Below are 18,535 nucleotides of genomic sequence, written 5' to 3'. Positions count from 1 at the left end.
TAATTTCAATGTACTGCCCCCCGAGTGCTTGTACAACAAACGCAGATTGGGATTTTATATTCTCAATTTCTCATAGAAGGACTATAATACTCGGTGACTTCAATGGACACCACCCAAACTGGTCCAATAAAACTGACGTCAGAGGAATGCAAATATTTGACGCACTAATGGACCATGATTTTGTTACGCTTAATGATGGTAGACATACGCGCATAAAACTTGCAAATGGTGTATTACAAAAGTCGAGTCCTGACATCTCTATAGTTTCGTCGGATATTGCATTGGGGTTCTCCTGGAATGTTACCAATGAATGTCTAGGCAGCGACCACCTCATCATAAAATTATCAACATCTTCTAACTATAACCCTATATTTAACAAAAAACGGAATTACAAATTAGCAGATTGGGAAAAATATAGGAAATCGATAGAAAATGACCTAGTACAAATAAGTTTGCCAGTTGAACCCCAAAAAGCTTACGATGTTTTTGTTAACATAATTAATAAAGCAGCAAATTTATGCATTCCATATACTAAGGTATGTGTCAACCCTAGTCCTAAATTTGTCACAAAAACCTACTGGAAACCCGAACTTTCTAAAGCCGTAGCGGAAAGGAGACTGGCATTATCAGAGTTTCGGAAAAACCCAACACCTATTAAATTAGAAGAACTGAAAGCCAAAATATCTGACGTTCAAAGGCTCATTAGAAAAGCAAAGAATAAGGAATGGTGGGACTTTTGCTCTTCAATAAATGAGGAAACTTCTGTTAATCAAATGTGGATGCGAATGAGATGGATAAAAGGACACAAATTTGCTAAGCGAATGGTGGGCAAAACTGTAGCCGAAACGATGTTAAATAACCTCACACCCGATTTTGTTACTCCATGCCACCCTCGCTGTACATCTCGAAACTTAAAATTAGAATCCATCATTTCGACACATGAATTAGAAAAATGTTTAAAATCTAAGGACACGGCACCAGGTTTAGACGATGTCTCATATTCAATGATTTTTAATTTACCTACTATAGGAAAGACTACGTTACTAAAAATTTATAATATGTTCCTCAATAGTAATATAGTTCCTAATCAATGGCGATACATTCGCATACTTCTCATTCCTAAGCCTGGCCGGGACTGTACCCAAGTATCATCTCTTAGGCCAATATCCCTGATGTCATGTATATGCAAAATTTTTCATGCTATCTTAAAGAATAGAATCGAATGGTATCTTGAAAAAAATCATATATTTTCCGAACAAACAAAAGGGTTTAGAAAAACCCGCTCTTGCTTAGATAATCTAACAGACTTCGTATCTAGTGTACAAATTGGATTTAGTAAAAATCTAATGACAGTGGGGTGTTTTATAGACGTAGAAAATGCTTATAACAATGTTGATGTTACATATCTTATTTGTAAATTAGATCAATTAGGTGTAGGTGTAGTTGTATGCTTTGTAATTATTTGTGGGATTTTTTACATAAACGATGTCTGATTATTGAAGGCCAAGACTTTAAAATTGTAAGATGTACGGGAGTAGGCCTTGCACAGGGAGATCCTATATCTCCATTACTATTTAATGTTGCAACAATTGATATATGTGATACTATTAATTCGATGGATTATATTAGTTTTTCGCAATATGCCGATGACTTTGTAATATTTACTTCTTCTGATAATTTAGATGACATTCAAAGCCGATTACAAACTGCTTTTGATTGTATAGCCAAAAAATTCCATGACATTAATTTAGAAATTTCATCAACAAAAAGCAAAATATGTATTTTTTCAAGAGGGCACAAATTGCACAATATTACTATTACTCTAAATGATGTAGTTTTGGAAGTCGTGGATAATGTTAAGTACCTGGGGATGTGGCTGGATCGCGGTCTTAGATGGACTAAACATATTAAAGAGATTGTGTCTAGGGTGTCTAAGTTTTTAAATATATTTAAGGTGTTAACAGGATCAGGTTGGGGAGTCCATCCAAAACATATTCGTAAGCTGTATATAACGTTACTTAGAAGTAGATTAGATTATGGTTCATTTTTGTATGACAACTGTTGTAAAACCAATTTATCGAAATTGGACAAAATTCAAAATCAAGCAATGCGAAACATTGGAGGGTTTATAAGGACCACTCCCATACATGTGATGGAGAGTGAACTTTGTTTACCTCCTTTGTATTTAAGAAGATTATATTTGGCAGGAAAATTTTGGCTTAAAAACAGATCACTCTATAATAATACTTCTTTTTCATTAATTAATCAATTAACAGATCTGACACATAACAGATTCTGGACTAACAAGAAAAAACCTTTACTTGCACAAATTTCCGAGATGTACAAATCTCAACCATGCAACTCTTTCTCAAGTTTAGGCATGTTTTCATTAGATCAATGGGTAACTAGTATTGATATGTCAAGCATTCTAAAAACAAATATCGAAGGATTTACCGGTTCTAAGCGAGAGTATCATCAAATTAGTTTGCGAAATACTTGTATAAAATACATAAATTCGAATTACTCCAACTGTCAAAAAATATTTACAGATGGTTCGAAAGACAAATATGGAATAGGAGCTGCATTTTTGGATGTCAATTTGAACATTTATTCTAAATTCCAAATTAAAATAGAGGTATCTATAATGGAAGCTGAGCTTGTAGCTATTTTAGAGGCTTTAGGCTATATTGAGTGTACAAGCTACAGTAAAGTAGTTATCTTGTTAGACTCCAAAAGCGCGCTTCAACACCTAGCTCGATGTACCTCGATCTGTCGAGGATTACCTGTAGCTTACGCGATTCTAAAGCTTCTATCTAAGTTACAATCAGATGACAAAGTAATTTTCTTTCAATGGATACCATCTCACGTAGGCATAGAAGGGAATGAACAAGTAGATGTACTAGCCAAAGAAGCTATATCTGACGGTGTTGAAGTCCTCTTTACACCTTCATTTGAAAGTTACTTGCCAAATCTAAAAGTGCATTGCTATGATTTATGGAAAGAGTACTTTGACGAAAGAGCTAAGGAGAAAGGTATATGGTACCGTACGATCCAGCCTCATCCATGCAGATATCCTTGGATTGAGAATAGTAACATGAATTTTAATGAAACGAAATTAATTCTGCGGCTTCGGTCTGGGCACATCCCATGCAATAAGTTTGCATTTCTGATGCGGAAATCAACTTCTCCAAACTGCTCAACTTGTAATGTACCTGATGATCTTTTGCACGTATTGATGGAATGTGCTCAGAACGAATCTCTTAGAACTAGACTTAATTTGGATATAAAGTCTGTTGGACAATGCAATGTCATTCTGTCAGATCCGACGTCAAATCTCGCAAAAATGTTGTCCAAATTAAGTCTTAGATCTGTGATTAATTAAGGTATTTTTAAGTTTAATATATTATATTTTGTACCCTCCTAAGAATTCTCAACCAGGGCGGCATGTTCGCTTATGCGAAAAAGCCCTTTTTTTTAGAATAAAAAAAAAAAAAAAAAGATTATCATAGTCCTGTCACCGTGGCGTCACGGAAGGGTAGATAGGCAAACATGGTATAACTAAGAATTTAATGTTTTTGAATGTACATATTTTCAAATATAAAGACTTATAACCTTTTACTGTTGCGATTTCTGTTTCTCTTTTTTAATTTCGAATAGGAAGGCTAATGTAATTTTGGTGGTAATTCTCCACCGCGTCATTTGCGTTTTAAGAAATATTAACCATCATTTATATTGTCAATGTGCCACCAACATTGGGAACCAAGATGTAATATCCATTGTGTAAGTACGTTATTTCATAAACCTAGTTATATAATTATTTAATATTAACTAGAAATTGGATGTATGTGTGTACATACATAAGAAGCCATTAGTTCCATATTATATTTTCATATATATATATATATATATATATATATATATAAGCCTTTATATATTGCAATATTATTTATACATAAGCATAGACGTTTTGCATGTATGTTATATACGTAATAAAAACTCTGACACTGGTTAATTAACTGACTGAATAAAAATGAGTTATGAGTGAAAATTTGCTCGATCACATATGATGGTTTATTAAAAATTTGTCCGCTAGTGTTAAATATATGAAAGTTTATATGGATGGTCCACATTTTTTTATACAGTGTTGCCAACTTGGGGGTTTTCCCCCTAAATAGGGCTATGTCAGATGAAATCAAATAGGATATTTTCAGGTCAGACATTTTTTAGGAGGAACATTTTTTTAAAGAAATTCTCTCCGGGGATTAACTCTTCAGCTTCATTTAATTGAGTATATTTCAAGTTTACTAATGCTACTTGCAGTACTTGATTTGCTTTTTTTAACATCATATTATAAATGTATTTTGTATTTGTTTCAATTCATCCGTCAGGAGGATGCTTCTAAGAGGTTGGCAACACTGTTTATGTAACATAAAAATACCATCATCGTTTGTCGTTTTTTGTAATTTAATCCGCAAGGCGAAACGCCTCCCACGCAATCATGAAGTGAACACGACAAGAAAACTGGTTACAGATACAATTAATATATTTAATTTATCTAGAATATTCTAGAGAGATCTCGAATTTTACATTGGAGCCGTGTTCTATAGAATTCATGGTATGTACGGGAAGGTTTGCGTGACCCGGCCGATGGCTCTGTAACAAAACAATTTCGTTAATATATAAAAATGGCTGTTTGTGTATCTACAGTAACAGTAACAGCCTGTTAATGTCCCACTGCTGGGATAAGGCCTCCTCTCCCTTTTAAGGAGAACCTTCTCCTTTGTGTATCTGTTTGTGATTAATAGAGTTCGGACCGTTTGAATCACCATCATAGTTGAAATTTAGATGTATGTCTCATGGATGATTTTATAATATCCACTTCGTTGTAACGCCGCTAGATGGCGCTGTACCATATTAACAGCCACCTACCGGGTTTTGCTAGTAAAGTACAAAAGTGTCTGTTGGTCGAAGATATTTCTTCTTAAAAACAAAACTTATTCCAACATGATTCAAAACAGTTACAGTATATAAATGTCCCACAGCTGGGCTAAAACCTCTCCTTCTCAGGAGAAGGTTTGAGCTTATTCCACAACCTGCTTCGATGCATGGATTTCCTTCACCGAACACTTATAAATTAAATATGTGAAAGTCAGTGGAGCTAGCGATCTCGGATACCAACACTGAGCTGACGATATACTTTATTGGCTCAACAATTCAACTGTAATTAGAAGTTATCGTTGGGTTCGTTGAGCGGTACCTGGTCCCCAGTCCCGCCGTGAACAGCAGCCGGCGGCCCCGCACGAGGTACTCCGGACAGCGGGCGAACCTGAACAGCACGGAGGCCCCTTCGCCCGCCCTCAGCACGTTGTTCGGAGACATTATACCCTAAAGCGAAAAATATATCCGTGGTCAGCGATGAGATGAGCAACCCGATGGTAAATGGTCACCACCGCCTATAGACATTGACACCGAAATAAATATTAACCATCGCTTACATCAACAATGCGTCACCAACCTTGGGAACTAAGATGTTATGTCCCTCGTGCCTGTAGTTACACTGTTTTACTCACCAACAACAATGCTATTGCTGTTTGGCGGCAGAATATATTATAAGTGTGTGTGGTAGCTGGTGGTAAGGGCATTGTGCAAACCTGCCTGGGTAGGTACAACCCACTCATCAGATATTCTACCGCTAAACAGGAATATAACATAAAAAAATAAATATCATTATCATACTTAAGTATTTTACGCAACACCACAAATTATACCAAAATTAAACTATTTAATTCCATTCCGCAAAGTGAGTTTGATGTATGTATTCGTTACCTCGATAATGGCCGTCTGACGCACGTTCCCGACATGCACAGAGCACTGGAACCCTGGGTAGATGGCCGTGGAGTGTCTCAGGACATGCACGGATGCCTGTTACATTCAATCAAATTTAATTCATGACCGCATTACATATTATATTGCACAGTCTGTGCTAATATTGCTAGCATATAAAAAAAACAGCCAAGATGGTTCAGGCACCACTGAATTTTCATGTACTTAATTTGTGATTATAATTCATCTCGTACTTTACGATGAAGGAAAACATCGTGAGGAAACCTGCATGTGTCTAATTTCACTGAAATTCTGCCACTTGTGTATTTACCAAACCGCACTGGAGCAGCGTGGTGGAATAAGCTCCAAACCTTCTCCTCAAAAAAGGGAGAGGAGGCCTTTAGCCCAGCAGTAGGACATTCACGTGCTGTTACGGTTAAAAAAACACACACACACACAATGTGCTGTGCAAACATATACAAGTCTATAGTCGATTCCAATAGCAAGTAGAGTATATAAGCAACTTTGACCTTGAAATTTGGTCGAAATCTTAATATTCTGTGGTATTGACTATGGATTCGCGAAAAATTTAGTGTTTTGGTTACCTGTGAAGTTGTTATCGGAACTTTGTAAGTAAAACTAAAGTGTATATAAGTAGTTAAGTGTAACAGTGTCGTGTTATATATAGAGATATATTGATCGAGAAGTGTTTGTGGTGTACAATACAGCAGAGCTGGTAGCGAATCGCGTGGAATCGCATATCTAAGGTTTGCTAATCTTTTAAAAACGAGTAGAGTTTTCTGCTCACCTGAAAGTATATACAGCGTCTAGGGTCGTTTGGGTCTTCGAGGAACACCAGGTCGTCACACACGCACTTGTCCTGCGTGTCGCTCAACACGTGCGCGTCGCTGTACTTGCTCCCGTCGTCCAACACGTACACGTTCGTGCACTTCGTGTCCGATGTCTTCGTGAGGCTGTTCTTCACGTTGGCGATGTCCTGGAGGATATTCTTGTTCTGTCTCCTCGCGTTCTTTCGATTCTTCTCCAAAGCTTACGACGAGTGGACTAGTTCTGATATCTGTAACGATGAATTTTGAAAATAAAAAAATATATCACTTTTTTAATTTCGTATAGGTACACTGGCAAATGACTACCTTATGGTAAGTGGTCGTCACTACCCATAGACTTTGTCACAGTCTATTAACCACCCCTAACATCGAAATGCGCCATCAACCTTGGGAACTAAGATATTAAGTCTCTTGTGCCTATAGTTACACTGTCTAACTCATCTTTCAAACTAGCACACAATAATACTAAGTATTGCCATGGCGGTAGAAACGTTATTCAAAAAAGCCTTTTTAAATCGTTTGTATAATATAATTTTAAATATAAAGCTACAACCAGTATGGCTACTCTGTAAGAACATTCTCTCACTCATCATCATCATGTCAACATTTCACCGGAGAGTGATGAATCTAAAATTCTAGAATAGCACTACTGGCCGCGTATATATATTCTGTCTTAAATACATGTAAGTTTTTATTTAGTAATAAGGTTTGATTTAGCGACCCACCTGTCGTCCTCTGCAAGTCCCGGGCGGACAGCCTCCGAAGGTGGGCCGCTCGTGTCCCGCGGCGTAGCCCCCCGGCCGCGCTAGCAGCACTATGCCCTGCCGCAGTCCCGGCGGGAAGCGACCCAGGCCCAGCGACGCCGACTGTCCCGCGCGCACGCTGCCGCACGGGACGCGGTTGCGGTATATCGTGAGCACGGATATCTCCGCGAACTCGCCGGACTCCAGAGGTCCTGCGGGGTGGGGGGGGTGGTGTTAAATATACGTCGCTCTATTCATCTCACAACTAACAGAACGCAACGCACCTATGATAAGTTCGTCGCCCTCGTAGAGTCGCCCTCGCGCGAGCAGTCCCCCCACGACGGGCCCCGTCGAGTCCCCTACGTGGAAAATTTCGTCTATTTGAAACTCGCACGCCTCCTGTAAAGTGACATAAATTATAACATTTATAATTTAATAAAAAGGATACTAGTCAACTGCGCAACATATGGTTCACTCACGTCCTGCGGCACCAGCGCCAGAAGGCACGCGTGCAGCGCGTTGAGGCCGGCGCCGCGCACGCAGCTCACCGGGAACACGGCCACCCTGCCGGCCGACACTACTGTGATTTGCGTTCAACTATATATATGTATCTGATCCGAAACTAAGCAGAGCTTGTACTATGGCAACCAGACAACTGATATACTATTGTATAGACAATTACACACAGACTCAGGAAAAACAGACATGTTAATGCACACAATTGTCTGTCCTGAGTGGGAACCGAACCCACAACCTTTGGCGTGAAAGGCAAGTATCTAGCAAGGGTGGTTGGCGTATCTATAGACAATACTATTACCATTACCAATAGTATGGAACTCATTTTAAGGTCATACATAAGAGTTCACCCAGAAACACTTCGGGTTAAATAAAGGCTTGTGAAGCTACTCACTCCTCATCCTTTTTGATTTCCTCGTCTAGATTGTCTATGGTGTCCAGTATCGACTTTTGCGGCGCAACGCAGTTCCTTGCCATATTCTCGTCAGTTATTAACAGCGGTTTCTGTAATAATACCAATATATACCATTACTTTAAATTTAAATAAATTTATAAATTATACAGCATCCCTGATTTATCATCTCGTGCTCCTTGAAGAACATCGCGAGGAAACCTGCATGTTTCCAATTACAATAAATACTAATATTATAAATGGGAAAGTAAATATATCTGTTTGTCTGTTAAACTTTCCCCCCCTCGGCTTCTCTTTATGTTATATGTGTGCAATTGGGCCACCTGATGGTAAGTGGTCACCATCACCCATAAGCATTGATGTAAGAAATAATAACCTAGTTTATAAGCTAGTCTTTATAGATGCTATTTAAAATAAAATCACTGACCTTATTAGCGGGTTCCAACAATTGAGCCAGCCTCGCTACAACAGCGTTGATGTTGCTAACCAGTTCACACTTGTTGATGACTGCGAAGAACGGCATGTCCAAAGCCAGCAGAAGACCGATGTGTTCTTCTGTGATGCGAGTTATACCGGCTGTTGCCGAAATCTAGAAATAAAAAAAAAAACTTTATAGTATAAGTTGATAATATGACTACAGTGCCATCTATAATATTATCTTGTAGCTGAATTAAAAAACTTACAGCCACTGGGTCGCTGTGACCCTGGCCCCTCGGGCCAAAAATTAAAGACACGACAGGTTAGGGGGCAACCCCGCGGCCCGTACCCAGACTGGCCTAGGCCAGTTAGGAGGAACCAACTCTCTCTCTTAAAAAACTTTCATTAATAAGACGTATTGCTCGATAAGGGTTTATAAATGTGATAAAAAATTGTGTTTAAACTCTTACATAGTTTAATTGTAGCAAAAGAGTTTAGTTTTTTGCCGATTATTTTTAGTAGGATAAGATATTTATTCAATAAAATGAAAATTAACTTATGGTTTGATATGTCAGGACTCCAAAAAAATTCTTACCTAATAATAATTTGAAAACACGTTATCAGGGCTATAGAAAAAGACTTAGGATACCTAAAATCTGAGCCCCCCCCACACTTATGGGAACTAGTAATAAATAAACATACTTACAACGAGCATGGCGTAGTGCGGGGAGTAACCCGTGAGCCCGTGGAGCGAGGTGCGTTGGTACTTGCTGTGGCCCGCCAGGTCCAGGAAAGACACCAGCTTGGCGCTCCTCTCTCCGATGCGCTCCGCTGTCATCAGCTCGGAACAACCGTAGTTGACGACATTACCCTGATTATATGAATGTAATACATAATATGACTTTCATTTTAGGTATAAGTAATACCGGGTAGTGTTGCATGTCGATAGTCCATTATCGATAAAATCGATAGTTTTGGACTATCGATAATCAATGATTTTTCGATAGTATTGACGTATTGATTTTTTGACGAGCCGGTTGGCGTGGTTGGTAGTTACTTGCCTTTCATGCCAAAGGTCGTGGGTTCGATTCCCACCCAGGACAGATATTTGTGTGCATGAACATGTCTATTTGTCCTGAGTCTGGGTGTAATTATCTATATAAGTATGTATTTACAAAAGAAAAGTAGTATATGTAGTATATCAGTTGTCTGGTTTCCATAACACAAGCTCTGCTTAATTTGGGATCAGATAACCGTGTGTGAATAATGTCCAATATTATTATTATTTCTATTTAACTTTTAAAGTTTCTCTTCTTTCGAAGAGTTTAAACCGAAAACGCGGGCTGCAGCCAAGCGTTAAGGAGTGTTGCTTATATTAAAAACGTTGATGATAAAGTGGATGATGATATAAACTTTCGGGTGATACGGCAGGTGTTAAGGCTTAATTATGGCTTTTTGAAGTATATGGAGGATATACGCTGGCATTTGTAAGGTGTTCAGACTTTGTGTCAAGGATTTTGGCACGATACCTTTGGATGATAGGACTATTGGGACTATGTGTACTATTTGTGCTTTCCATTGCGTTTTAATTTCTATGGCGAGATATTGATATTTACTTAACTTTTCAGATATTGTGGTTTGTATGTTATGTGAATTAGGAACGGCTATATCGATAAGATAAACGATTCTATTGATTTTATCATGAACGGTAATATCTGGTCTATTATAACAGATAGTTTTGTCAGTTATTATTGTTCTATCCCAGTAGATTTTGTGGTTTCTAGTGTCTAATACACTTTCCGGTTTATATTTGTAATATGGATTCATTTCTGTTATAAGTTTATATTTGTATGCTAAATGTTGGTGTATGATTGCAGCCACTTGATCATGTCGATGCTTATAATCGGTCTGTGCGAGAGATTTGCAAGCCCCCGTTATGTGCTGAATAGTTTCAGAGGCTGCGTTACATTGTCTACATAAGTCAGTAGGTTGATTATTATCCTTCATTATGTACTTCCTATAGTTACGAGTTGCTATTATTTGGTCTTGAATGGCGAGCATAAAACCTTCGGTCTCAGGGAACAGTTCACCTCGTTTGAGCCATTCGTTCGACTTCTCTTTGTCGACGTGGGGTTGGTTCAAATAGGCTCGGTGCCTCCCATGCAGTGTTTTTTCAGTCCATGCCAACATTTGTTGTTGTGTACTTATGATATGTTCGTTTACTTGAGTGTTTTTGTCATGTAGGTTTAATGGTGTAAGCTTTTTGTCTATTTCTGTTGCGTGTCTATGTAGAGGTGAGTGTTCGGATTTATCATGGAAGTATGGTCTGAGTGAGAGTATCTGCTTATTGTGTAAATTGTGTATGTCTATTAATCCCCTTCCTCCTTCTTTGCGTGGTAGTGTGAGCCTTTGAATACAAGATTTTGGATGATGTTTCCTATATTTAGTGAAGTGAGTGTTTATAGTACGCTGCAATTTTTTTATGTCACTTTTTGACCATTGTATTATTCCGAAAGAGTACGTAAGTAAGGGTATGGCAAATGTGTTAATAGCTTTTATTGTGTTTTTAGAGTTAAGGTGTGTCTTTAATACGAGATTTAATCGGTGCGAGAATTTTGTAAGCAGTTCTTGTTTTGTCGTAGTTTGTAGTATTTGCCTAGATTGTTTAAAACCAAGGTATTTATATGTGCTTTGTTCATCCATTGGTTCAATTTGTTCACCAGTTTCGAGTGTGTAGCTATTATTAAGGATTTTTCCTTTCGAGATTGACAGAATTTTGCACTTGTCGACACCGAATTTCATATGAATATCTTTGGAGAACTGTTCCGTAATGCTTGCTAACTCAAGCAGCGTGTTTTTGTCAGTGGAGTAAAGTTTTATATCGTCCATGTACATGAGGTGTGATAAGTTATATTGGGTGTTATTACCGTAAAGTGTGAATCCTGTATTGGTTTTATTTAACAAGAGTGAAAGAGGATTTAAGGCCAAGCAAAACCAGAGGGGGCTCAGAGCGTCTCCTTGAAAAACTCCTCGTTGGATACGAATTGGTTCAGTAGTTAGAGATTTCATGGACGATTGTTTTATTTTTAATACAGTTTGCCAGTTTTGCATAGAATTTTGAAGAAATGATATGAGGGTTGGGTTTATTTTATACAATTTTAAGACATACAATTACCAGCTATGCGGGACTCTATTATATAGCAAAAGAGTTTAGTTTTTTGCCGATTATTTTTAGTAGGATCTACAGTTTGAGCCGGTGTTAGGTTTATATATTATTACCTGAATAAATTATTTTGATTTTGAGCTGTTTGTGAAAATGTATTAATAAGATAAGATATTTATTCAATAAAATGAAAATTAACTTTTGGTTTGATATGTCAGAACTCCAAAAAAATCCTTACCTAATAATAATTTGAAAACACGTTATCAGGGCTATAGAAAAAGACTTAGGATACCTAAAATCTGACCCCCCCCCCCCCACACTTATGGGAACTAGTAATAAATAAACATACTTACAACGAGCATGGCGTAGTGCGGGGAGTAACCCGTGAGCCCGTGGAGCGTGGTGCGTTGGTACTTGCTGTGGCCCGCCAGGTCCAGGAAAGACACCAGCTTGGCGCTCCTCTCTCCGATGCGCTCCGCTGTCATCAGCTCGGAACAACCGTAGTTGACGACAATACCCTGATTATATGAATGTAATACATTATCTGACTTTCATTTTAGGTATAAGTAATACCGGGTAGTGTTGCATGTCGATAGTCCATTATCGATAAAAGCGATAGTTTTGGACTATCGATTATCAATGATTTTTCGATAGTATTGACGTTTTGCCTTAAATGTCTTGTGGATGATGTAATGAAAGGCAATTGAGTATAGATATATGAATTGTAATATAATTTACAATATTTAATTGTTACGACGATATTACAGTGCGATGTTAGAATGGCGACTGGCGACAGAACATATAATAATGTATTAATTGACAATGTAGCATATCGAATATCGACTTGTTTCTAGGTGCCATTATGGACAGTGATTTTTGCTTACATTAATAAAAGTTAATACGTAGGCACAACGTATTGATTTTTTGACGAGCCGGTAGGCGTGGTTGGTAGTTACTTGCCTTTCATGCCAAAGGTCGTGGGTTCGATTCCCACCCAGGACAGACATTTGTGTGCATGAACATGTCTGTTTGTCCTGAGTCTGGGTGTAATTATCTATATAAGTATGTATTTACAAAAGAAAAGTAGTATATGTAGTATATCAGTTGTCTGGTTTCCATAACACAAGCTCTGCTTAATTTGGGATCAGATGACCGTGTGTGAATAATGTCCAATATTATTATTATTATATTATTGCTTTCTCAAGATAAGTAATGTAGAAGGCCCAGTAACAACACTATTATTAATGAAGTTTTATTAAATCGTTACTATCGAATGAATACCTATGGATTGCTGTTATCAATAGTATTAATAATAATAATGTCCTCCAGACCGATTTCGGCCACGGCGGCCAATCTCAAGAGAGATTAGCCAACTACGCAGGAGATATTATAGTGCACAAGTGTGTGCGCAAACACAGGTGTACTCTCTGTTCCCTAACTCTCATAATCCGATGTGACGGCGATCCGAAACGACCGGAAAGAGTTCAGGCGCAGGACCAACGACTTTACGTGCTTTCCGAGGCACGGGAGTGTACACACTTCCAACTTCCAGACTCCGGGCTGCTACTGAGAATTTTCTGACAGAAAAACCCAATAACTTTTTATTGGCCCGACCTGGGAATTGAACCCAGGACCTCCGGGGTCTGCGGTCTTATATCAAGCCACTAGACCAACGAGGCAGGCAAACGAGTTATCAATAGTATTGTGAACAGAGAGCTATAGTAACTATCGATAATATCGACAATATTGACACAAGACGATACTTTCGGAAGTACTGTCGATAATAGTTTTCGAGGTCAAACTATCGATAGTTCTGCAACACTGATACCTGGGATTAGGTAAATGAAACTACAATTTATTAGATTACAAAAACAATGACTTCTACACTATATACACTCCGTAGCGAATATCTAGACAGCGCGATTCAGGAATGTGACATTTCGAATGAGCGCCATCTATCGTTAACGGGGTGTAACATACGCCATCATACAACTGGATAATAGAATAACGGAAGCTTTTACAAAGATTAATATAATTGAAAAATGAGTATGAAAACTAGATACAGATGTTTAGACAACTTGTAGCCGAGATGGCCCAGTGGTAAGAACGCCTGAATCTTAACCGATGATCGTGAGTTCAAACCCGGGCAAGCACCACTGAATTTTCATGTGCTTAATTTGTGATTATAATTCATCTCTGCTTGACGGTGAAGGAAAATATCGTGAGGAAACCTGCATGTGTCTAATTTCACTGAAATTCTGCCACATGTGTATTCCACCAACCCGCATTGGAGCAGCGTGGTGGAATAAGCTCCAAACCTTCTTAAAAAAAGGGAGAGGAGGCTTTAGCCCAGCAGAGGGACATTCACAGGCTGCTACGGATACGAACGGTTTAGACAACTGCACGGGACTAATAATAGTACTTGTGTGTGCGTGCAAGCACAGACAGTCTCTATTCCCACACACTCTTAATCCTATTGAGAACAGAGATGGTAGTGAATAGAATGTGTAAATCGTTACCAATGATAGCGTGATAAAACCCAGATTAGCACCACTAAATTGGAACAGCGTATTGGTATAAGCTCCTCATCAAAGGGAGAAGAGGGAGGGATTAGCCCAGCCGTGGGACATAGACATTTACATTATCCCAGGGTGAAAATTAGAGAGAGTTCAGGCGCAAACAATGTCTTTACATGCTTCCAAATCTCACTTCTAGTGTACAGCTTACTTTTACTTTTCTTTTCTATTTACTTATTATAAAAAAAATAACGCCTCTGCTGGGCTAAGGCCTCCCCTCCACTTGTGATTTGGAGCTCTAGCTTGCTGCTTCAATGCGGGTTGATGGATATACATAGCAATACTTATTTATTTATTTAGTGTACAGGAAACAAACAGTGAAATAATTACAATAAAATAAAAAATATAAAACAATCCATAAACCAAAACAGTTTCCATTTATAAATTAATCATAAGTAATTACAAAACAAGACATTTTTTATATTTAATAGGTGCATGAAATTATATAATTCATTTATATAATTTAATTTAATATAAATTTAATTTTTAAATCAAGAAAACATAATTTAATAATAAATAATCAATTTATAATTAATTAATTAGAAATGCATGAGTAAATTAAGGCTCTTGAGAGTATAATATTTCTTTTACTTGCAGTTTGAATTTTTTAAGGGAGAGATGAAATATATCACATTCAATAAATGTTTTATTGTACTGTTTAGATGATCTATTAATAAATGCATTTGCTGCATATTTAGTCTTTGTCAATGGAAAATCAAAAATAGATTTATTGCGACTACCAGGGCGAGGACACTTGATATTTATTTTAGAAAGGAGATAAGGGGAATCAAATATGTTGTGGATCAATTTATATAAAAACACCATATCACGTTCAAGTCGTCTCTGTTCAGTTGTCGGTATCTTTTCTATTTGATTCAAATTATTTATAGACGAAAATTTTAAATATTTTAAAAACTTTTCCTGAATATTTTCGATGAATTCTATATATTTACTATACCGTGGATTCCAGACAGTGCAAGCGTATTCTAGAATAGGTCTCACAAATGATTTATATAAAATAGCAAAAGTTGAAACACGCTTAAACTCTCTGGAAATCCTCAGCACAAATCCTAGCATACGAAACGCTTTAGAAGTTATGGAATTTATGTGTTCATCGAAAAGAAGTTTAGAATCGAGTGTTATTCCAAGATCTTTGACCACTGATACACGTTTTATATCATCTTCCTTAAATCGGTAGTTGTAAATGATCACTTTTCTTTTTCTGGTATATGTTATACAATTACATTTCTTTATATTCAAAAACAGCGAATTGGTAGTACAATAATCGCTAAGTAAGTTCAAATCTTTTTGCAGACTAATACAATCATCAACACTCTTAATAATTTTATAAGTTTTTGTATCATCAGCATATAATAGAAATTTAGAAGATGCAAATACCGAAACAACATCATTTATATATATATTAAAAAACAGTGGTCCAAGATGTGAGCCTTGAGGGACTCCAGATGGAACGGGTAGAAAAGATAAGCAATATCCTTTCACAGTAACGGCTTGACTTCTATTCAATAAATATGACTTGATCCATCTAAGGAGGTCACCATGTACACCGATGAACTCCATTTTTGCTATTAAGATAGAATGAGAGATTTTGTCAAACGCTTTGGAGTAATCGGTGTACACAACGTCCACCTGATATCCTTTGTCCATTGCAGTCAAAACATAGTCAGTGAATTCACACAAATTAGTTTCAGTTGATTTCTTGTTAATAAATCCATGCTGCTGGTCAATAATTATGGGACGTATGCTTGGAAAGATTTTGTCATAAATTATACGTTCAAAAAGTTTTGGAATTGAACTTAATTTCGAAATAGGACGATAATTTTTGATATCATGTCTATCTCCATTTTTAAAAATAGGCACAACATAAGACTGTTTCCAAATTGAAGGCATAGTACATGTATGAAGGGAAATACAAAACAATAAATGTAAAGGAATAGATATAGTCATATAGCATTTACTTAGAAAAAGAGGTGGTATACCGTCGGGTCCGCTACCTTTTTTAATATTTAAGGTTTTCAAATACTTACGAACATCAGCAAGTGAAATATCAACAGATGACAAATTAATTGTATTAGCATATCCACTATTATTTTGACTGTTACAGGAAAAATTGTTAAGATTATATGTTCAAAGGATGTATAGAAATATTCATTAAATAGATTGCTTATTTGCTGACCGTCACTTGTTGAGATATCGTTATAATATAGCCGCTCAGGTATGTCATTTGTATTCTGTTTGGTCTTGACAAATGTCCAAAAACACTTAGAGTTTCTCAAAATATTATTTTCCGCAAAATCAAGATAGTTATCGTAGCATGTCTTTTCAACCCTTTTTTGTCTATCACGAAGTAATTTAAAAGTACTGTAATCACTGTAATTATCATACATTTTCCATTTTTTGTGATATTTTAGTTTTTCTTTAATAATTTTAATAAGTGCAGGGGAATACCACGCTGGATACTTACTAAAATCAACAACCACTTTAGAAGGAATATTCTTTGTAATTATATCATTGATTATGTAATAGAATTTCTCAACGGATGTGTCAATATCATAGTAATCAGAAATAACCGACCAATCAATGTTAGCCAATAATTCATTAATTATTTTATAGTCAGCTTTATGAAAAAGTTTAACAATACGAGGAGGGCTAAGAAAGCTACTAATGTTAATATCTATTAACATAATATCCAACGTGGGATGGTGTAAATCTTCCTTTACTAAAGGTGTTTCACAGCGCATAACCCTACAATTTGAGTTACTGAAGACAAGGTCTAATTGGCGATTATTGATGTTTGAGACTAAGTTATATTGGGAAAAGTTATTTAAGGACATGAAGGAAGACATTGCATTGACCATTGAGTTTCCAATATTCTCACAGAGCTCAGCGGATGTGGACGAAGGAGACCAAATAGCACTGGGAACATTAAAATCACCAACTATTAAAAATATATCTTTCGGATTCAATATCACTAATTCAGAGATACGTTCATAAAAGTTCAACTGATCTTGAAATTGTGAACCCGACTGAGGAAAATAACAACAAAAAAATCTACAATTAACGGGCTTACCTTTTGTCCTTAAAGCTACGCATAATGAAAAAACGTCACAGGAAACAATATCGTTTGACGGCAAAAAGACAGGGTCTTTAACAACGAGTCCGTTACGCACCGCAATCAGGACACCGCCTCCCATTTTATCGTTACGTTCATTGTAGTTACGATCACATCTATAGACCGAGTAGCGACTATCAAACATTTCTGAATCAAAAATTCCAGGTAATAACCACGTTTCAGTTAGACAAATTATGTCATGTTCACAATTTAATATATTCGAAAAAAACTCAGAAGTTTTTGTTCGAAGACCTCGCACGTTTTGGTACAAAATCGCTATTTTGGATACCATTGCGAAATAAGTAATTTATAAATCATATAAGACTTAAGAATTATACTAAATACATTTAAACTGACCATTTCATCTAAATTAATTATAATAATTCTCCTTTCTAAAATTATACAAATAGAATAAACCTTAAACAGATTTAGCAGTTTCATCTCTCTCTCAAAGCCTAATAAAATTACAATCAAATAGAAAAGCCAACATAATTTTAGTAAATTTATAAAGAAGCCACCAAACGTACTTATATATAATATGTTGGATAAATTAATTGCGCGTATTACAATTTTTTTAAATCACATTCGTTAAGTATATGAATAACTGGGCTAGTGTCAGTTTTTCTAGCCATAATAGAACAGTTTTTTACCCAAATATACGTATATTTTTTATCGCGAGCTATTTCTTTTGTTTTACGAAGAAGCGCCTTATTAGCACTTGTTAGATGATCGTTAAAGTAAACACGATTAGTATTTCCCACGTAGCCAAGGTCGCAAGCCCTGATATTCTTCTTTGCTCGTAATCTAGCAAGGAAATCATCCTTCTTCCATCTAGACAAAAATCGAATAATTACGGGTCTTGGTTTTTTAGAATCATTGTTTTTAGGGGCCACGCGGGTTATAA

General features: G+C 36.8%; 1 protein-coding gene across 1 annotated transcript; it reads right to left on the bottom strand.

The window, feature by feature from the left end:
- Positions 1-344: 344 nt before the first annotated feature.
- On the bottom strand, positions 345-17,260 carry LOC126779821 (uncharacterized). Its single transcript, XM_050503939.1, has 3 exons — positions 16,997-17,260; positions 16,677-16,921; positions 345-366 (listed from the first exon to the last, which is right to left on the bottom strand). The coding sequence occupies exons 1-3, from the start codon at positions 17,258-17,260 to the stop codon at positions 345-347; spliced, it is 531 nt and encodes a 176-aa protein (XP_050359896.1).
- Between the last annotated feature and the right edge of the window lie 1,275 nt (positions 17,261-18,535).

This window comes from Nymphalis io, chromosome 30 (genome assembly GCF_905147045.1).
Source record: "Nymphalis io chromosome 30, ilAglIoxx1.1, whole genome shotgun sequence".
Lineage (NCBI taxonomy): Eukaryota > Metazoa > Arthropoda > Insecta > Lepidoptera > Nymphalidae > Nymphalis > Nymphalis io.
Note: the sequence above shows the minus strand (reverse complement) of the source record. Positions and strands in the feature narration are given on the sequence as shown.